Raw genomic sequence first — 22,410 nt, 5'->3', positions numbered from 1 at the left:
ATTAACAGCAATCTATTTCCATAGCTCCCTCCAAGCTCGTAGCTTGCCATTTTACTCAGGTACACAGATGCAGGGCTTCTTGAAAAACTTACTACCGGGGGGGGGGGGGGGGATATGCCAGAAACACCACCACGGGGTTAATACAAGACAAATGACATTGCAGTTTGTATTGCGGGATAACTCTTCCAAACCCCAGACTAAGACTAAGCCCACCAATATTGTGGCCACATGTGCTTGTAAGTTTATCTTGGTTCTCTTTTTTTTTACCCAAAGGAATCTCATGAATTAAATAAGGACCTAAATTATTTGCATCTTGTTTGCCCATGAAAGAGCATACAAAAGCCATGCACACACAAACACACACTCATACAAATAAAGCCTCCCTGTGCCCTGAAGTAGGAATGGAAAGTTTATTTCTGGGGGTCTAATCATGTAAATCTTCCATTGAAACAATAAACGTTTCAACTCTATTTCATCTCACACTGGCCAGGACCACATCAAACAAAACCCAGAGGTCAGGAAGGTTCAGCTGTAGGCTTTGGATAATCGAGAGTCTCAGAGACCACTTCTTGATAAGAGAAGGGTCCCTGCCAGCAATAATACTCTTCCGGTTACGTCCTTGCACGGTCACTTTCTTCCAGATGAAAAAAAAAAATCACATATATTGGTTAAATGGGAAAGTTTTAATTTTTAGATGACTTGAATGAATTTAGGAGAAATAAAAAATAAAATTAGATAAACACCCTGCTCCTACACTACATGTAGAACCTCTATTAATGAACTGGTAGAGTGCTATGGTTTTGCATTGCAGGGTCTCTTATTTTAAACCACTGGTGTCAGTATAAGGAACACAGAAGAAATACTGTACTCCTGGTTAATTGCTAAATCAGTTAATCAGTCAATATATTAGAGGTCTATATTGTGACTTGGATATTGCAATGCCTAGAACAACCTATACTTGCTTGTGATTTCCGCTTATGGATGCTCCACACAATAAATTAAATGAGGTCAACACAGCTTACAGAATGCAATTCAGTTCCTTAAACAAATACTTCAATGGACAAATTTAGCACGAAGGATAGATGTGAGTATCTCAGCTGTAGAGCTAAGTACAGTAAAATGTAGTCTGAATACTTCTGACTTTTTCTTGCACCCCAAGCATGTTGTACCACCACTGGAAAGAACACAAAGTACTAATTTTCGAATCAGTCTGAATTCAGCTTTGACGGCAATACCAGGATAACCGGACAGAAGGAAGGACGAAATGAAAATCGCAGCTAATCCTCGAACTATAACCACCACTTTGCTTACAATGGCTTGGGTCTAGCCTAGAGTTGAATTTAAACTGGGCAGCGGTTAAAAGAAGAAAATAAAGATGGTAGCAAGTAAACAAAGCAATTCTGGAAGAGCTGATGAAAAGCCGGCTGGAGGACAGGAAGTGGTTTGTGAAGTGCAGAGTGGAGGGGAAGATTAAAAGAGTGTCACATTTGGAAGGGCATGTCAACACTCGGGGGGGCTTGGCGGCCCAGCTGCATGTGACAGATAAGGGTAAATAACGGAGGGAAGGCCGGGCTGTGATGTCCATCATCAACATCTGGGAACTGCTTCCCGTTCCTTCTACCATTAGAAGGAATTTTCTTTCCTCTCGGTCCCCCTTGTCCCCCTCCATCCCAGAGACATCTCTCATACTTCAAGGGAGCACAGCGCGCAGCCAGACCCCCGAAAACATTTAAGAAGCCATCAGATAAACAAGTTCTATTCCTGGCAGAGGAGATCAAAGCACCCCTGTATTAACCCCATGTGCCAATTTCAACTGGGCAAAATCAAAGACAGATGAGATCAAAACAGGAAGGAATATTCTGCTATTACTTTAAAGGCTTGTTCTTAGAAGGGAAGGGGTGTGGGTGTGAGACTATCTTGTTTTCTGCATGTGAGGCTGCCCTTTATATTCATCCTTAAGTCACCTAAGCAGATTTTTTTTTAATTTTCCTACTGCTACAACAGTGCAGAGTATCTGTGTTATATACAGAATATAAATGCAACAGGGCACCTATACAGGCAGTGATGTAAATGTGTCAAGGCTTGCTCATTAAATATTTAAACTGGGCAACATTCACACTTTATCAGTTGTGAATAATACCAGAGAATTAATACATGGCATTGTACGGGTATATCTTCATTGCTTAATTCACTTCCTCGTTGACCTTGTTCACAAAATACTCGGGTAAATTCTAAAACACAATCACTTCCTTCAAACTCGCGAGAGATATTTAATGAGCAAAACATCACGCTTGCACCAGGTGCCCAAATACATCCCTTGTGTTGTTTATATGTGCAACACGTACACAATGGCACATGCTCATTTTATTCTGCCAGGATAGGGTACTACAGTAGGAAAAGAGCAGAATTCAGTGATGCAGGTTTCTGTGTTAATTACTCTGATTCACTCAAATGTCACAAATGGAAAGCTGCCAAGTCAATTTAGTTAAGTCCATTTCCAGGAGTTTATTCTGGTATACCTGGTGGTGCACAAACGATTCTCCCCTACACAAACAAGGCAGCAGACATTATTAAAACAGCGCACATACACTGTTATTGGGAATTCTGGTTAAGCAGAGAGAGAGCCCAAGAAAAGAAGCTGTTTAAGACTGGTGGCATCTTCCTGAGGAGAGTTTATGAAGCAGGTGGTCACCTGTGTGGGAGGGGTAATCAGCAATCTTTCCTGCCTGCTTCTTTGCTCTGGAATTGTACAGATCATCAGTGGAGGGCAGGTGACAGCCAGTGACTCTCTCTGCAGAGCAAATAACACACTGCGGTTTGCCTTTGGAGCAGGCAGGTGCGTTACCAGGCCGAACAGTTATAGAGGCAGTCAGCTCTGAAAGATGGCTCTGCAAAACTGTATCAGAATTGGCTGAGAGACACCAACGGCGCAAAGAGCACATTCCCTTCTGTGCTTTCTTTGTAATACTGGTGATATTCATGTCCCATTCAAGGGTATTAGAGATCATAAATTTCCAAAAACTTAACTCCACCACACTCACAGCCACATCATTCGTTATCACGAAGAGGGGTTTTGGAGAATGTTTCTGGAAATATGCCAGTTGAAATAGAACAAGATATTTTGTGAATAAAATGGGAAAACAACAGAAATGTGTAAAAAGAAACATGCAAAAATAATGTCAATGATCGTTAATGAATCCCTTAAAATGGACCTTGGTAAAATAATAATATTCAATGTAACTATGATCAAGGGACCAGACCGTGCCACACAATTTCAAACACCCTGAGACTCCAGAGATCAGTCAAGGTGTGAATGCAATGGATAAGCCAACTGTCTTCTCTACCACAGTGCAATTCTCCCTTTCTAAAACCTAGCTAAGCAGAGCCACATTAAAAACAGCAAGCGCGTGTGTTGTGTCACTGGCAGACAAGGGATTGACATTGTGTTGGAAGCTGATCATTTTTTTCAGAAAGCAAAACAAAAATATATATATACACACACACACACAACACTGGAAAAACTGAAAACAGAGCTTTTTTGGAATGGGAACTCTAACCAGTCTAGAGGGTACCTGTCACCAAACACAAGGTTTAATATTTAAACAGGCTCTACTAAAAAGGGCAAGGTTCTTGAGAAGTTCAGCCATGGAAATCATATGAATTATTAATAACGGTTAAGGAAACATTTGGATATGGCCATTTCCACAATTATTGTTATAGGTTCATGTCCAGCCCTTCATAAGAGATTTGCTTTTTAGTGTGTGCAAGCTGTTAACTGGTCAATTTTTCCACAAGGGCTGTAGTGCTTGCCCATGACAGGCCTTAAAAATGAAATACATTCTTCTTTATTTCATTTGCCATTGGATAATGGGTGTATTTTCACTACAGGGTCTCAAGGGTGAAGTAGAGCATTAATTTATCTCCTGCCAAATCTGTGTGTCATCTCTGAAGTAAAGAAACAATCACCACAACTAAAATGTCCTTTATAAATTAATGTAAGTGTTCATTAATCATCTTGCAATAAGTTTTAAATTCACTTGCAGAAGCCTAAAATAATACAAAAGAAACTACAAGACACAGCGGCACCTTTGGACCCCATAACATATTGAAGATATGGGAGAATTATTTGTTTTTTCTTTTAGCTTTCTTCGATTCGATATATTTTGCTGTGTTCAGGAAAAGTATCTTTGTAATCAGGTAGAATGGAAAGAATAGCTATCATGCCTTAACCTTCTGAGAAAATCCAAAAATTTGATTATTTTGGCAATCAAAAGAAAAGGGGTGCGCCGGTGTTGCCAGGCATGTCTGAAACTTTTCAGAATTTTAAATACAATTCTATAGGAGGACACAAAGTCATATTCATTCATAATCAAACAATGATCCCAGAATCATAGAAAAGCTTGTTGTCCAGACCACCCAAGTGGCTGAAAAGCAAGAATGCCATTGCATGCTCTGGTATTCATAAACCCTCTGAAATGACAGTTCACAAACGCAATAGGTCAAGGGACAAACAGTATTTTATTTTGTTTTTGCCTGTGGAGTTATGCACTCTCCATGCAGGACAGTGTATAAGAGGGCTGTGAGTATCTGGGTGAGAATGACGAAATAGAGGGCCTGAACTCACTTCCAGTGCTCACAAGCTCTCAAGCTACAAGTCCTTGGCTTTAACGCACTCTTCACCAGAAGAGACACATTTTTTAAAAACTGCAGAAAGTTTTCAAATGATCAGCTTCTGCTCGAAACACTGCCCTTCTCATTTCTTGTGTGTCTAATAAGCTTGCCAAGTCAAAAACCCTTAATGTTTATTTAAACAGAAATGTGTTGTTTTAAGTACTTATCTAGTAATTATATTTTTTTCAAACAACTTTTTCCTAAGAAATGACTGAATAAAAACATGACGGGAATCAGAAAAAAGGAGTGCTAATCATGCAGTGAAGAGAAGAGATGAAAGCTTCAGTTTAATACTTCAATGAACCCCAGAGTGTCTGGGATATTGTTCTTTTAGGCCACTGTAGTGCTGTCATCAGCATGCCAAACTCAATAATGTGTAGACTTCTGACAGGCACGGTTTAAACATGTATATGCTGCAGTGGCTTGTTTAGGGACATAATTTTTTTTTAAAAATGTATTAGTTTCTTCCAATGAAAGTCATGACAAAATTACCAAAGAGTCTTGTGATGGGTGTGTGTTTATTAAAGAGTTGATTGACTGACTGATTGTCTGATTAAGGGGGACAGCTGACAGAGTGCTCTGGTGAAAGTGAGTCTGTTAGTTATTTACAGCGCAGGCTCATAAATACTCCCCCAGACCACTCATGGGCACTAATAGGATTTGGCACAGGAGAATGGGAAGGAGTTTGGAATATTAAGCTACTGTAGAAAAGAAAAGATTTAATATATTGTTGTTTTTTTTGAAGGTCTGTGGGTATTCATTGGATTTTTTGTTTGTTTTTGGAACTGGCTCCACCCTCTTTTAATCCTGTGCAATTAAGGGAATATGAATCATCCTTAGGGAGTGGAAATTTGAACAGTTCAAAGGGATCGGGGTGCTTTCTGCTATAATTTCAAATTACTGATTTCTGTTATTAATTATACATCTTAAGTGCCTTTGAAGAGTGAAGCAGACCATCCTTCATCGGGAAGACATTATGTCTAGCAAAAGAAAAAAAAAAGCTCACTGCTTCAGATAAAGGGTGAGCTTCCAGGAAAAAAAAAAAATTGGGGTTTGGTTTTCTAACAAAACATCTCGGGCTCTGACGTCAGTATACTGCTGTCATTTTGAATAGATGTTTGGAAGCAATATACGAATTGTGAGTGAACTTAAATAACTGCCTTCAAGCAATACTTTGAGGGCTAAGCCACATAACCACGGATAATACTTTTCAGTCCCCCTGTCTCAATGAGTGTCATCCCATTTTTACTTGGGGAGGGGGGGGGCTGTCAGCAAGGTCTTGTTTTGAATACCAATGTATAGAGTGAAGATGCAAAATAGTGAAAGTGAGCCCAGTTCATAGAGGTAACGAGTGGTTTTCCCTGCCACTTACTTTTCCAAATCTTGCATGTTAATTAGTTAACTACGAATTTTGATTCAAATTTGGGGTTAAGGATTATTTTAATATTTTAAGTCCTTAATACTGCCTATTGTTTAACACTTCACCTGGCAATTAAAACCGGTGCACCAGTACAAGTCGAATGAGAACCGTTAAAGTTTTCATTCATCGCATGAACTGCCACTTTATGATCACAGGTGCTGATGCGATGCTCTCTGCACTGCAAGAACTGCGAGAGAGCATTACAGACACTGATGCGGTGCTTCCTAACAGCATTACCAGAACCTAGAGAGAGCATTACAGACACTGACCCTGGCCTCACTGACAACATTGCAAGTGTACAGGTGCCTGGTGAGCTGTGGGGCACCTGGTGAGGGGTGGGAAGGTCACTGTTGCATGATGGGAGTGATGATACTGTGGCCAAAGCAAGCCAACAAAGCAAGTCTACTTTTTCTGCTGTTTTCCTCTTCTAAGGGTGTAAAGTGGGAGGGTGCATTGTTCTCCAGTTCCGGCACTACATTGCCAGGCTCTTCAGCATAAATGATAATGGGTGAACCCCTTCCACTGGCCATCCAAAAAAGTACATAAAAGAACAAAATCGTACAGGAAACTCAAAGAATGCCTGCTGACTAAATAATTATGGAAGAAAGATCTCCGAACACCTGAGGCTAGGCAGTAAGTCAGAGACCATTTTCCAGATGCAATCCACAGCACATTCGCTAATTCTGTACAGGATTCAAAGGAAAACACTTTGGCTCAGAACCACTTTGGAGGAACTCCTGGACATGAGGGCTGCTGGGTATATACTAGACAAACTTGTCAGATGCACAGATAGATATGAGACCAAAAGAAAGGCTTGAGTTTTTCTTTGTTCACCATTTACAACATAGGAAAGTTGGGTAAGAGAACAGAGTTTCTTCTAAATCCCAGTTTGCAAACTCGCAAAAATAAAGCTTCGGCTATTTGCGCCAATCCCCTTCAGAATGCCTCCCCATTTGTATCGCCAGTTTGAGGTCTTGTACAGTGTGTGCCAAAGAAAAGCTTTGACTCTCTGCAATGCCTAATGCCACTTCTCCCCTCCTTCAATGCCTGCCTAAGGCTCAGTGGCATACAATGAGAGCCCTTCACTTGTTTTTAGCAAATAAGCCAGAAGAAGACACCGTCTTAAGGTTAACATCAAAACTAAAATCCACATACAAGTCCTCGAAGAGATTTCTGTGCTGATATCTGCCTTAATAAATCCATTCTGATGGAAAGGAATGTGGCAGTAACTGAATGTCATTTTTTAATTTAAGCAAGCCCAAAGTCTTAACAGAATTATTAGCGTAATAAGTTCCATTGCCTCTACTGAAAAAATGCAGCCAAAAGATTAATAATAATGCATAACTCCAGTTTTGGCACATATCTATAAAGACCAGTATGGTGTCCCTAAAGAACATAATCTTATTTGGGATTTGTTTTGAACATTTTTTAGAAGGAAATAGACTCTCACTGAGTGACAGCTCTTCAGGAGTTGTTGAAAACATAAACCACAAATGAGCATGAGCATTAACATGATAATTGAGATGCATATCGTGAAATATGAAGATATATATCGTGAAATAAAGCACTTATAGATATCTTCCTTACCTGAAAAAGTGTGGTGGCAGGGTCATCCAAATTGGTTTTTGGAGGAGTAATAACTAAATGGGAATGAATAATCAAATAATACAAATACAGAGAAAATAAGAAAAACTTTTTCCCGCTTGTACATTAAATACAAATACTCAATTATTTCTTCCTATTGTTGGTCATCAAATTTTTACTTATAGCTAAATGAGTAACTTTTAAAGTCTTGAAAGCTTGTGCCTTTAAAAATCATGGGATTCAAAATAATTAAAGGAAATGTTTATTTTACAATGATAAATTTTACACACCCATGAAGAACAGCTAGCTGCAAAGACTGACATTTCTGGGCAGAACTCATGTCTGTTTAAGTTGGCATCCTTTTACTTTTAATTTAATTACTTTTTAAATGCTTGAAAACAGTATTTAATGTGCTAAGTGATAATACTGCTTAGTACTTAATGCTGAGCTGTTTTCTGTGGTTTTATGCTACCATAATCTATCCCTTTGCATCCTGACCAGATGTGATTGTACAGTAGGTGACAGCCAAATGAATTGATGTAATATAAAGATGATAAAGATACATTTTTATTTCAGATTACTGAATGATTTCAAAATATTTCTAAAAAATTATAATATACTTAACAGAAGTAAAACAGTACAGTAAATTGACTAATTTTAACTAAAACATAAAGCAAAAAGACAGGCTTTAAGGAAGGTTTAAAGATGTGTCGTGTGGAATTATAACTTCTGCATATTTTTTACCAAGGAAAGTTGGTATTCAAAGTAGTAACAGTAAGGCACTTTATCCCTGAGTTTCAGAACAAACTGTACTACTACAGAGATGACTAAAACAGTGCAAGAGAAAGCAATAACATTCAGGCACTGAAAAGGGACTGGGCAGTTGTTGTGTTTTTATTTGGCTTTCACATCAGTAATTGTCATCAGAGTCTGGGCAGGCAATTTGTATTTGATCAAAGAAAACAGACATATTAAAACTATGTACGTGAAAGAGGATTAACTAAAATGTTTCGTGAAGTGTATCCCAGCATTTGGTTCCAATGACAATTTTACTCTTCTTGATTTCTTTAAAACAAATGTTAAACTTAATTAAAACATTGCTGGTAACCCAACCCTTTTTTAACTTACTGTAAGAGATTTAAGGCTAATTTATTCTTTATCCTGTTTTTTGTTTCAAAAGAATGCGATGTACTCCTCTGTGGTTGGCTTCAGTTAAATATAATAGCACGTCTGTCGCTTTTAGCCTGGTTGACAACATGTCTGCCTTGGAAACAGACACTTTCATTCCCATCCTCCGTCATTATAATTCACTGTTGAACTCAGTGACTCATATTTCTCATATGGGAACATCCAACACTTTTCCGAGCAAAGTGCATGTAATTAATGTCTAATTTATTTGGGCTTAAACATGAGAATTCTACAGTGATTCCAAAGCAGTATAACTTATAAAGGGTCTAACATCCTCTCGGGTGACAATAAAGTGAAGCCTTGTCCTCTTTTTATTTATGGGCTTGTTTGTACTTACACAAGTAGAAGCGGAGCTGTGGATCCTCCAAGTGCTTCTTCACAAACTCTCTCAAAGCACCGACTACAGAGACAAAACAGAACCAGTACAATGTCAGCACATTCAGCAACAGCCAAAAAAAGCAACGACTTAATAAACGTCTTCAATGGTAATAAAGACCATGCTGAAAAAAAAAAATTAAAGGTAACTTGCCCACTATGCATGATATGGTGAAGAGATCCTGGAAAGATCAAAACAGTGATCATGACATAACCATTGTTATTTGAATTCAAGCATACAGTAAACATGTACAGTACCATCTCCCCAGAATTCAGCAGAGCGAATTATTTACTGATTAACATCACTTTACTTTGGGGTTATTTCTCTTTTTTTTATGTGGTTGCTACAATACAAACAGAAAACATGTTTTGTTTGTCTTTATCACTTGGTGTTGGAAAAGCGTGCCCTCTGTCAATTACCGTCGAGTGTACCTGTTGCACACCAGCAGCTGGGATTTAATTTAATCAGTGGAGGTTAACCATGCCCAGATTAGCATTGCATGCATATTTGTGGTGAGCTGTTTTAACTGCTAGGCGGCTATCCAGAGGATGATGGTTTAGGTCTCGGCGGGATCTGAGATTCCAGCCCACATGGTCATGGGCTCAGCTACTCTACCTTCCCTGGACCACCATGGTGAGCAGAGTGGGGGTTTTCTTGCTTTGGAAAGGGAGGAACAACAGGAAAGGGATTCAGATCCAGGACTTAGTCACGAGCCGGGCCTCAGCCAGGACACCCCAGAAGCGTGCTGTATATCAACCATCAAATCGTAAAATAAAATACACAAAAATGTGAAAGTGAAAATTAATTATTGCAATCGCATGCCAAACTATGTTGTGAATCTAGCCAAGTATCTTTCTCCAATCAACATATCCTTTTTTCATTTCTCAGAATCCATCATCCTCTCTTGTGTTATATGCACTTAAGGTACATTAAAATAAAACCACCTGTCTCATATTAGCTTTGGCTAAATCGGCTTGAGGCAATAAGATGTTTTAAAAGCATGATAGGTTTGCTTTCAGTTTTACCGTTAATGTCTCTGCAGGTTGATATGACAACTGCAGTACTAAAAGATGAGGGCAGAGAATGCCAGGACAGGACTCCCCTATGATGCCAAGCGGATTCTAAGTGTAGCCTGCGTTCACCCTTTCAGAAGCAAAGAACCTAACTGACCAGGGACAAGATCCAGGCTAAAAGAAAAGCATGGAATATTTTTAGTCTTGAACAGATAAAAAAAAATAGTCAAAATCCCCAAAGGCACTGACAAAGACAACCCAGTGGACTTCAGAATCAACAAAGAAACATGAAACATAATACAAGGTAGGTACAGCTGCAGGGATGTATATTTAAAACTTATAACAGGATGCATGTCTTTACACAAAGGGCTGCGGGGGTATTGCACAAGCTAATAGCCTTGTTGTTTGACCTGATCCTGTGTCTCCTTTCAAGGAAGGACTGCATGCAATTAGCTTCTAACCAGCAAATGGACTAGAGGGAAAGAATGGCCTCCTCTTCTTTATAATAATTTTCATCTCCAATTGTGATTGCAGAAACCAATTAAAAAATCTGTTTTAACGTTCATAACTTAATCAGCTTTACTAAATGAGCTCAAGCTGATAACAGATGAGCAGGGGCCAACACTTGGCAAAGCACATAAAAATGTGCCTTTCAAAAAAATTGCCTCTTCTTTGTTACTAGATGAAAATCACAACAGCTGTTATTACATACACAAGTATCAAGGAACCCTCTTGTAGATTACAGTGACACATTAGTGAAAATGACATCTTGAAAACGATAAGCATATCTGATAATGTATCCAGAAGAGAAAAGCGGCAAAGAAAAGCAAATAAATACTTCTTTATTTTAGCAAGAGTATGGTCTGACAATTTTACAGCACAAAATTGTTTGTGTGTAAAAGAGGTTGCAGAAATGGGAGCCAAACCCTCCTTAGAACATTAAGTGGAAGACTCTAATAAAATTAAACCATCGCAAGAATGAAAGAGACAGACATCAAAGTCAAGTTGAATTGCACAAGCTGTTTGATCTCTCTCTCGTTTTTTTTAAGATTTAGTCTGGCTGATGCAGAACCATTTACACTCTGGTCTTCATTATTTCAAACCCCTTTAAAATGACTTTATTATTGTACTTTCAGATTTACCAGCTCAAGGGTTGAAGGGAGACTCCTGTCATCTTTATTACTTGAACACGGAGAGGGAAAAGAGAGCAAAGATAAGTGAAATATTACTATTTATATTGGTTATGGTTAAAATTCTAAACTTGGTGATTTGTCCAAAATCTGTGGAAGAAGGAAAAAACATGTCCTGTCCCAGAGATATTCTCTTAACAATGCTGGAAGAGTAAATACACAGTATCCTGCAAAATTACTCAACAAATCATAAAGATTCTACTTTTTGTTGATGTCTGAACTTGAAATCATTACACTTTCAGTTAGTTTATATTTAGAATCTACACAATATACAGTATTCCTGATTGATCAAGCTAAAAATACAAACAGCATCTAAATACTTTTTTAGAGAAAATGCAAAGATTTGCAATTGCAAAAGTATTCAACCCCTGAATCAGTTCAGGAGCAAAAGATTAGTCAAAAAATTACTGTAATGGTTTCTGTCTGCATGCAATCAAAGTGGTTTAAGCTCAGAGAAAATGCATGTCTCCCTCAGTTTGATTGCAGGACACAACTCACATAGTGATATGTCTAACCAACCATAAAAACCAAGGAGCTTTCCAAATAAGTCAGGGATATAGTGATAGACAGGTATAGATTAGGAGAAAGTTAAAAACATGTTTCAAAGCCATTGCTCATCACTAAGTAAAACATACATTAAACCACCCAGATATGCCCGATATCAGGCCAAAGATCCAAACTGAGCAGCTGTGCAAGCAGAAACTGCCACTTTAAAGCCAACAATGACTTGGAGACATTTGCAAAATTAGTCAGTTTTCACATATAGGCAATATCCCAGTCCTTACACAAAGCTGGCCTGTATGTAAGCTGTAAGCAGGCAGAAGATTTTGTGGTCAGATGAGACAATATTTGAACATTTTGGTCTAAAAGCAATCTGTTACATCTGGTACAAGCCTAACACTGCATATTACACAGTCATCACTATCCCAGCTGTCAAGCATAGTGGTCACAGCACCATTTTAAGGAGATGCTTCTTATTTGTATGGATTGGGAAACCTGTCAAGTTTGGGGATAAAACAGATGATGCAAAATGCGGGTATAGGTTAAGGGAAAACCTGCCTGTATCAGCCAAGAAATTAAAATTGGGTCAAAAATTCACATTTCAGCTGAACAAAGACCTGAAGCAGAAGGCAAAAGCCTCTCTGGAATGGTTGCACAAGAAGACTGTACTGTATGTCCTTGAGTGGCCTGATGACTTTACTGAATAGAAAATGTATGGCAAGAATGGAAGGTCAAAACCCATCAACAGTCCTCGAAAAACTTGTCGAAACAAGTAATTTTACCAGGTAGAAAGGGCAAAATTGACACCACAGTACCAAGAAAACATAATTTCTGCCAAAGGTCCTTGTCTAAGTACTAACTTGGTGACTTAGTATCTAATGCAACCAGTACATTTTAATTTGTTGTTTTTTTCCTTAAATGTTTTGCTTACACAACAGTGTAAAGTTTGATGATTATAGTTTTGAATAAAATAATTAATTTGAACAAAGGTATTCATCACCTGCATCATCAAAACTTGAATTTATTGGTCAGCAGTGTTTTCGCAAGGCATGTACATAATGAAAACAACTAAACTAAAAGAATCAGTTTATTACCTAAAAGCAACGCCACAGATTAATAATAAAGCAATATAAAACACTAGCAGGAGTTCAAGTAGGTGGCTGCGCCAGTGTGCATAGGCTGCAAAGGAACAAGTCAAGATTTATTCCCTGCTGAAAAGAGAAGAGAGGAAACAACGTTTCAGCTGTGGAGCCTTCTTCGTTGGGTTTCCTTTCTTCTCTAATCAGCATGGAATAAACTTTTACTTGTTCCTAAAATACTAATGTTCCATCTGTCCCCTCACGTAGAAAGAACTGTATAAGTTCTTTTGGGACTTATACATCTCATCAATTTATGGGCAGAATCTGAACTTCAAAAAAGACCCGAACACGTTCTGACTACCTATGGTGAAATCTATGGATGTCTGTAACCTTAATGGATTCCTTTTACTAAGAGTAAAAGATTTACGGAAGCCCTCTGCTTTAGTTTCCCTTTTGGCATCCCAGAGGACATGAAGGATCATCTCAAGAAACAAAAGAAATGCATGATTTGCCTTGCCTCTGTGTCTTTAAAGGAAGTTCAAATTAAGTTGTGTTTTTTTAAATTTTATTATACTTTTATTGCCACTTGGTTTGCATCTATACTGCAGCCCACAGTCGGCGCTTAGAGAACACAATTAAAAAAAACAGTATGGGTCTTTTTTGTGTGAAACTTTACTGTAAGTCACTTGTGCCTGTGGTGTCTGCGAGGTTTTCGGTCGGAGCACTCGTGACAGCGACTGTTTAGTTCTGCTAGCTGAGTGCCCTTCTCCATGTGAAAGACTTGACACACCATCACGCGAACTACAGATGTTGTTACAACTCAGGACTTTACGGAATCCAATGAAGAAAAGTAATAAAAAACATAATTTAAATCCTAACATGAAAGCTTCACAACACACATGACCATAGGTCAATGGGTAATTTCACTCAAGGGATAAACTCAATAAAAAAAAAACTCTGTTAAAAAAATCCAATTGCTTTTAAACAGTACAGCATTTCACATCTGATACACATACACACTAATGACACCAGAGGCAATGCATGTCAAAGCCTTATTTGACACTAGATGTTTTAAAGGCTTTGATCTTTCCAGTCACCTGAAAGTAATACTAACCATTTGGTCAGGTTTTTGATAACTGCTCTTGTGTTGTTCTTGTTTACCTAAATCTTTATAGACATTAGTGAGGGAAAGAAAAAAGTGAAGAAAAAACAGGCAAACTAAAACGGAAGAGAGATGAGAAAATCTTAAAATGAGAAAAAGACTGGTAACTACCATCAATTTTCCTTTTCTTAAATATTTTTCACATGGCACACTATTCATATTTGGAACACACAGTTTTATTTCCTTCTACCAGATCATTCATATTTAAACATAATTCCCACAATCCTATAAGCAAAATAAGAAATATTTTGAATTGAATTGATGGTGGGCAATCCATACAAAGATTTAACAGCAATGTTGGCAAAATGCAAGGCAAATGTATTTCTGTTAAATAAGGCACTACACTACGTTTTGTTTCTTAATTAATTCTCTTTGGGATAAAAAGCACTGTATGAAATGCAATTATTATGTGTGTGTTTTAGAACTAAAACATTTCATCTCTCATTTAAAAAATCCAGTTTCTTATACACCCATATTTGCTAATGATAAAGAAGAAACTAAATTTTGGGGGCTCTCAAGCCCTCCACATATTTATTTATTATAATGCTGGATTATAGTTCACAAATTACCAGCCAAATAAGTCTGATCATAGCACAGGTGTGGTCTGTACTTCAGGCACTTGGCCACAGGGGGCACTGTTATGTGTCAATGCAAGAAATCAATTGACAACAGGTAGGCTTGCTCCTTCATAACTGCATAACATACACTGGCTGCACACAAAATGCAGTAACACCAGTAACACCAAGTACAAAAATGTAAAATCATCGCAGCACTGGGTCCTTGGGTGGACTTTAAATATTCTCCCCGTGTTCGAGTTTCCTCTGGGTGCTCCAGCTTCCTCCCACACTCTAAAGACAAACGTCCAGGTCTCTGAGAAAATTGGCCCTGGTGTGAGTGTGTGTGTGTTTTTGTCTGTCTGCGCTGCGATGGACTGGCGTTCCATCCAGGGTGTACCACGCCTTGGGTCTGTTGCTTGCCGGGGTAGGCTCCGGCACCCCTGTGACCCAACATTGGATAAAGAAGTTAGAAAACATGGATGGATGGTTGATGCAACAGCAGCCATAGTGCACCAGTACGCTCACCACACATCAGCTCTCAGTGGAGAGGAGAGCAGAGCGATCAAGCCAACAGACAGATAGGGATTATTAGGAGGCCATGATTGATAAAGGCCACGGGGAATTTGGCCAGGCCATAGGGGTTACACACCTACCCTTTCCAAGACTCACCTTGGAAGTTTTAGAGACCACGGAGAGTCAGGACCTCAGTTGTAAATCTTATCCAGAGATCAGCCTAATGTTTTTACAGTATAATGTCCCCATCACTATACTGGGGCATTAGGACCCAAACAGACCGCAGGGTGAGCACCCCCTGCTGGCCCCACTAACACCTCTTCCAGCAGCAACCTGAACTTTCCCAGGAATCTCCCCTCCAGGTATTGACCAGGCTCACACCTGCCCAGCTTCAGTGGACTGCCAGCAGTGAGTTACAGGGTTATGTAGCTGCTGGCCTGTGGCAGGAGCCAGGGGTGAACTCTCTATGTTTGGATCACATATCTTAATCTGTGCTCTGAGAAAGAGTATGTACTGGAGCCGAAGACCATTCAATGTCTGACATGCATCAAGCTCCATAGCATTTTACTGGAGAAGTAAAAAACAAATGCAAGACAGCCACCTTAATAATTTAGCCCCATACTACCTAAAGCAATATGCACCATTGTCCAGGGAATCCCAGTCACAGTTGACTAGCAACATGTTTTATGATTTATGGCACAAATTATGAAGGATTTAGAAGTCACTCACTTGTCTCCAGGGGCCGAAAGAAACCCTGTAGAACATGCCTGTCTGGAAACTGGACTCTCACAACCACCTGCCGAGACAGCCATTAACGCAGTGAAAAAAGTAAATATCCTGAATATTCTGTTATAGCTGACCATGTGTGGCTGAATTTAATGATAAGCATTTTAAAAATCCCCTGTAACACAGCACTAATCATTGTTCATCATTAAAGCATTTTAAATCTTTACTGTGATAATAACAGTGATATCGAATGACATTTAGACTGTTACAAAACACTACATCATAAATTAACGATACAATCTACATGTGATAACATTTCTTATTGTAAAAGAAGCATTTTTATCCCTCAAAGAAGGAAACACCATAGCAAATTTTGTATCTGGGAAATTCTGTACATGCCTTGCTATTTTATGTATTTTGACGATTCAATTTTTGGAGCTAAGTAGTCAAAAGTCAATGAAGAAGTGATGCTTTGCAGGTTATACCTTAAGTAAGGGAGAGGACAAATTTGTTGATCAGCTTTTCTGCCACAGTTAGTGCTAACAGAGGATAACAGATACCTTGGGGTATTTCTCCATCTTCTCCTTCATCTGAGACTCCCGCAGAGCCCTTGTCATGAGTGGAACTTCTTCAAACAGCTTCCTGGTGCAAAAAAAAAGATGCAACATCTCGCTTTTGTTATCGGTTTGCTGTTCCAAATTCAGAGAATCTGTTCTCTTGCTCCTCAGCCACTAACTGGCTGATCTGCAGCTCATGGCCACAAAGAGAGGACCTGCTGGGGAGGCAGAAAGGAAGGCCCTATTGTAAGATATAAACCTGCTTATACTGCTTGGAATTTTAGACAATGCACCGCAACCTCATACCTGAGTGCCACACAAGGAGTCAGATGTTTATCCCATGAATCATGTCTCTGTACATATAATCTTAGAAAGTCTAGTAATCTGAAATATTAACTGAAAGTAAAGAAAATACCTAAATACAAAACTGATGCACCACTAAAAATCTATCTAGTGTTTATATAAATATGAATCAACAAACTACAGATTGCAAATGGCTATTCCAAATACATCTCATATACTGTATATATATATAGTTTTCAATTTTTGTTTGCAGTTTTTGCTGACATTACACTTTTCAACCACAAAAGTGTTCAGCTTATACGTTCAGATTTTTATCATAATTACTTTAAAGCAAACATGTGCACATCATTTGTCATTCAACAAAATGAGACATCACTGGAAGGAAGCGAATGCTTCTGTAAAGCACTGTCCAATACTTTTATCAGGTGTACACCAATGAATTATTCCATTGCCGAGACAGTCACGGCACCCTAAAACATCGCAAATGGAAGGTAAACAAGCAAACATGGCCTGCTGCAGCCCATGTCAACTTCATTTGAGAAATTCCAGTTGATTAAGTTAATTAGTTATTAGCATGCAAGGATGCATCCAAACAGGCATTAAAACACGACAAAATTATCGGTCCCAATACACATTTTAGAACATAAGAAAGGATGGAAACAAGAGACAGGCATTTAGCCCATTTAGCCCGTGGATAAGTTAAGAACTAACTGATATGAGGGTCTCATTCAGCTGATTCTTGTTCCAGGCTCCCAAAACCTCTTTGTTGCATTTTTAATGCCTCTCGATTTGCCTAACCATGATGTGTTGTGTTCCGAGAGTTGCATGCCTGCTTCAGTCAAGTTAATAAGAATGTGAAGGCAACTGAAAAAACTACTGCTTGACATTGTGAACTTAAGACACAGGCGACCCTCCGTGTAGACAGATTACCACTTCATTAAACAAACCAAGAATCCAACAATAACACACTCTTAAACACAGATTCCTCTATGAAAAGTTCCCATTAACTCTCTCCCACTTTAAACAGATATAAAACGTCTTGTGGAAAACTATGCCCCTTGCCAAAAGTTACTGGAGGGAAATGGAAAGATGTTTTGCTTTTTGACAATTACAAAATATACAAGCTGAAAACATGTTTACAAGTGTGTGTATGTACTGTATATATACCATTTAAAAACACACTTCATAAAAAAAGACACATCAAATGGGACTTTCCCATTTTAAGAACTACCCTCAACAGGAACGATTTTATCTGTTCAATTCCAAAAAGCTGGGACAGATTATAAAAACACAAAAAGCTGTTAAGGGAACAGTTGGATGTGGGTGACCACAGTTTCGAGGTTGACCAGAATAGGTCATAAAAACAAAATGAACCACTAGCACTGGCAGTAATAAGCCATGTATATAAAAACTAGTGAGGAGTGGGAATTTCTCAAATTATGCTGTGCCCAAAGAAAATAAATAGAAAAATATTAACCTGAGGAATGCTGGTGCTCTGAGATCTATGCCAGTCTGATTTATTGCTCAATGAATGCCTGGAGAGAACTGTGGTCGACTAATTTTATGTTATACAATTGGAGACAATTACACTGAACAAGAAAGCAACTGGGGTTGCCTTTTCCACCAATGGGAAGGAGGATAGAGGACAGCAATTAGGGAAACGAGCAAGAGAAGCCGCCCCATGCGTGTCAGGCATGCGTGCAAGAAGCACAGAATGTCAAGCCATAATGGGCCAGCAGGGGTTTATCTGTCTGTGGTTTGCAGCCCCGACATGCCCTCCCCCAATTACAGCAGCATCAAAACAGGTTGTGTCATATGCCTTTGCACTGATGAACCTCCCTGCTCGAAAAAGACCTGGCTGTTACAGGTAATGGTCTCCACACTGAAATGTAGTTACGCCTAGAGGGGATCTGCATGTCTTGAAGGAATCTTCTGAAAAATCACGCAGTAATGTGGCTCCCAAAAATGTTTTTCAAGCAAAAAAACGTCTGAGAAGAAAAGGGCATAAAAAGTGGATTGCAGGTTCTATAGCTTCATACCACAAGTCACTGTAGTTGTAAAACCAGTTCACACCTTTTCACTTCTAATATACCAAGGATCTAAGTCACAAAATGTTTTCCATAAATGTATTGCTAGCATTGTTATTTGAGAAGGACGTTTGTGTCAACACAAGACTTAAGAACTACTTATATACAACATCTACAAAATAAACAGTCTCACAAATTCTTGCATTTTCCAGTTGTTACTAGAGAATGTGTTAAATACTCTATATAGCTGTGTATAGCTCATCAGTTCAATTAGTTGAGTGCTGTGTGAAACTGGAAAAATGTGACTGGAGAAATAGTACACCCTGAACATGACAGAAACATGCGTTTATAAAGTTACACCATTTTCCCGCTTTCTAGTGAGTATGTAAAATGGGAAAACTCAAAGTTGTGTACTCGTAGGTAGTGCTCTCACAAAACAAACATGGATTTTTTCACCAAACTGAACTTCTAAAGTTCAAACTGAACTTCTAAAGGATACACAGCATCATTAATTACAAAAAGTAACTGATGGGTTACAAGATGATATAAGGCCAGTTGTTTAATTTGCATGTACTCATAATTTTGAATAATGATCATAAATCTGTGCCTGCGCTTAGGAACACACCTGCCTGGACTGATAATATTAAAAGTAATCTCCAAACTCAGCCGGGCCTGATGTTTCAGTTTCATTTCTCATGAAGGACACTGACTGATGCAATTTCACATGCAGCTTGCCCTGCTCTGGTTTAAGAAAAGGGAAGCTTTGCTCTCACATCTGTAGGGTTCAGATTCAATCACAAAGGTGAAACAGCCCTGTGACTGAGGACTTAACAAGCGCAGACCCATGTGCAAACTCACTTCAAAGTGGCATGGGGATGAATTTAAATTAAAGAGGCTGTAAAGTAAAACAGAAGCTCATCAGTTTCCAAAACATTAAAGGGTTATTTCTGCAAAATAAACTCAGACCATACAGCTATTCCTCAGAACATTTGTTATACCATCTTCAAGGGGAAATATTAAACCAAGATGCTGTTTTATGCAAGGGATATACAGGAGACCCTGTTGTCTAAATTTTAGAGATGTGTCACAGAAGAAAATTGATCTGAGCTTTTTGATCTGCACTCTATGTAGTTTGCAGAGAATCATGAATATAAACAGGACCATTTAAAATGCCATATTTTAAAAAAAGAGGCACAATACTGCTGATAATATGGAATTTGTCTTATCTTGATAGACAAATTACAAGCTTCATTTTGAATTTGTTGTTTTGGCAAGAAAGATCATGCTTTGAGCAAAATATTTTATCCTTAATATAACTAATTTGTGTAATTACAGAGGGACATGAAACAACTGGTATATTTTGTTGACACCCCATGTATACGATTTCAATAAAAGTTTTACTGCACATCAGGTTTTTCCACACACAAAATGAAGCAAATTAAACTAAAATAAAAATTATATTGAGGGAAAGACTGTCAAAGACATTTGTCTACTGTGGTTACATTCATTTACTATCATCTCAAACCGCAAAAAAAAATAGTTGTACAACATTCACGAAGAAAGTTTTGTTTTGAAGAGCAACTCGTAAAAAAAGCCAGAACACCAACTGGCAGAAAAAGAGGTATTTTGCAACTTTCGCCACTGTCTTACATTCCCATTCCAAGGGCTTTTAATTAAGGAATGGTAAGTTACAATTTTTAGTTTAAAAATAATACAACGTGTACTTTAAATACCAAAGATTCCCCTGAAAATGAGAGGTGAGCTGTTTTAGGTGGGTCAATAATAGAGGCCACATTTAAGTTCAGACGTACTCGAGTGACCTTCTCTAGACCTATCTCATACCATTAGGCTAAACTCAGCACAAGGTCATCTGTCTTCTCCCTGCGCTAAGTGCTCAGGAAACCTGCCACTGTTCTGTGTAATAGGGTTGCTAAGTATAGATATTCGACATAACAGCCTCTCTGTCACGATGTGTCCTGCCAGCTGCAATTTATAGCAACCCCCCAGGCTGCTTTTCTGTCCTCCTTTCCTTCTGTACCAAAGCAGGGCCAGGCCATGCCTCTCTCCATTAGGATCCCAGCCTCTCCCGCCTTGTCCCAGCTCTCTTTACACCGACCAAACCTTTCGTATTTCTGAGCTAAATGCCGGCCAGGCAGGAGCCAGCGGGAAAAGATTGAATGACATTGTCCGATCAGTTCACAGAAGATTTTCTTCTTTTTTTAAAAAAAGTGGAGTGGAGTGGAGTGGAGTCAGATGAACAGCGCCCGGAGGGTCGGGGTTGGGAAGATGGGGGGTGGGGGTGATACAACAACGTGGTTACCGTTCGCTCTTCAGCTGCGCAAACCGCTTCCTGATGTCGTCGACGGTCACCTCGAAGAACTCATCGGGCAGGTCTACGCTGTTGCTGTGCCCGCGTTCCCCAGCATCCATGTGAAAGACCAATGGATCCCTGTCCACAGGCTGCAACAGGAGAGATCTGTTTTGCCGGGCATTCAACTAGTAATGCCAAAAATAATATCTGGCACAGAAAGGAGTGTTTTGAAACTGCACCACCAGGCCTTTAATGTGGCATAACTTGAGATTCCTGCAGCACACGTGTTAGAGCTCCCCCCTGAGGCCACTCTCAGTACAGCACACACTGAGGGATGTTTAACATTAAACAAGCTGCCTATACAGCAAGAGCACAATTAGCACATTGCCTGACTTGCATCCGTCTTTTTTTACCAAGAGGAGAAAACTATGAAAACTGTGAAGTCTCTCACAGATCCTTCAGGATGCTAATGTATGTGCTTATAATATTTAAATGTTAAAACTTTTCTTTTTCACTTCATTGCCTCGGATGTTTGCGAAGTGGGCGAAGCCAACGCAGCATGGAGAAAACGATTAATTAGCAGGGCCCTGGATGTTAAAAATAAAAAGTCCATGCATCAAAAGCAACCAGGATAATGATGCGGCTGGAGAGCGAAGCAGTCTACTTTGTGGGACGGGCGCAGTCACACGTTACGGCACATAGTTGTAAAGGGAAAGAATGGGCAATGTCAAATTAAAGTGAAGAATGGGATGTAAATCCCAGATGACAGCAAACTGTTCAAATGCTGAATCTTTGCCCAGCAGCTCTACTAAGAGACTGAGGGCTGTATTAACTTAACTTTTTGGGGGATGTAATCCATTTGAGAATAATACGGTCATGGTGATACACCCAAGACGTTCAGATATGAACAACGAATCAAGTGGTACGTTCAGAGAAATAATTTGTTGTTACAGGAAATGCTACAATTCTATGAAACTCAATGCTACGTCAGGGCCTACTTTCTTTTATTTTGACAGATCACAAAAGGCCGAGACAGAGACCAGCTTTTCAAGCGTTCAGAGATAGGGACATGAGAATGTCTTTCTGAAATCTGACATAAGACTTCCCCTGACAGTTTTGGGGTCTGCTGCATGCACCTGACCTCAGTAGGGCTCATCATGCCTGCCTGACAATGTGAGGGGACACAGGAGGCCACTGGAAATGATAGACTTAGACATACGGCTTTTATGACA

At 39.1% G+C, this 22,410-nt stretch overlaps 1 protein-coding gene across 1 annotated transcript in view; it reads right to left on the bottom strand.

Annotated features, from left to right (window-relative positions):
• aspscr1 (ASPSCR1 tether for SLC2A4, UBX domain containing) overlaps positions 1-22,410 on the bottom strand; it is a 67,274-nt gene that overhangs the window by 19,024 nt on the left and 25,840 nt on the right. The window contains exons 9-13 of the mRNA XM_015356516.2: positions 21,188-21,327; positions 16,541-16,622; positions 15,984-16,050; positions 9,201-9,263; positions 7,679-7,731 (exon numbers count right to left, since the gene is read on the bottom strand). Of these exons, the coding sequence (XP_015212002.2) occupies positions 7,679-7,731; positions 9,201-9,263; positions 15,984-16,050; positions 16,541-16,622; positions 21,188-21,327 (405 nt within the window). The remainder of the gene's footprint in view (positions 1-7,678; positions 7,732-9,200; positions 9,264-15,983; positions 16,051-16,540; positions 16,623-21,187; positions 21,328-22,410) is intronic.

The sequence above is a fragment of the Lepisosteus oculatus genome, chromosome 9 (genome assembly GCF_040954835.1).
Source record: "Lepisosteus oculatus isolate fLepOcu1 chromosome 9, fLepOcu1.hap2, whole genome shotgun sequence".
Classification (NCBI taxonomy): Eukaryota; Metazoa; Chordata; class Actinopteri; order Semionotiformes; family Lepisosteidae; genus Lepisosteus; species Lepisosteus oculatus.
Note: the sequence above shows the minus strand (reverse complement) of the source record. Positions and strands in the feature narration are given on the sequence as shown.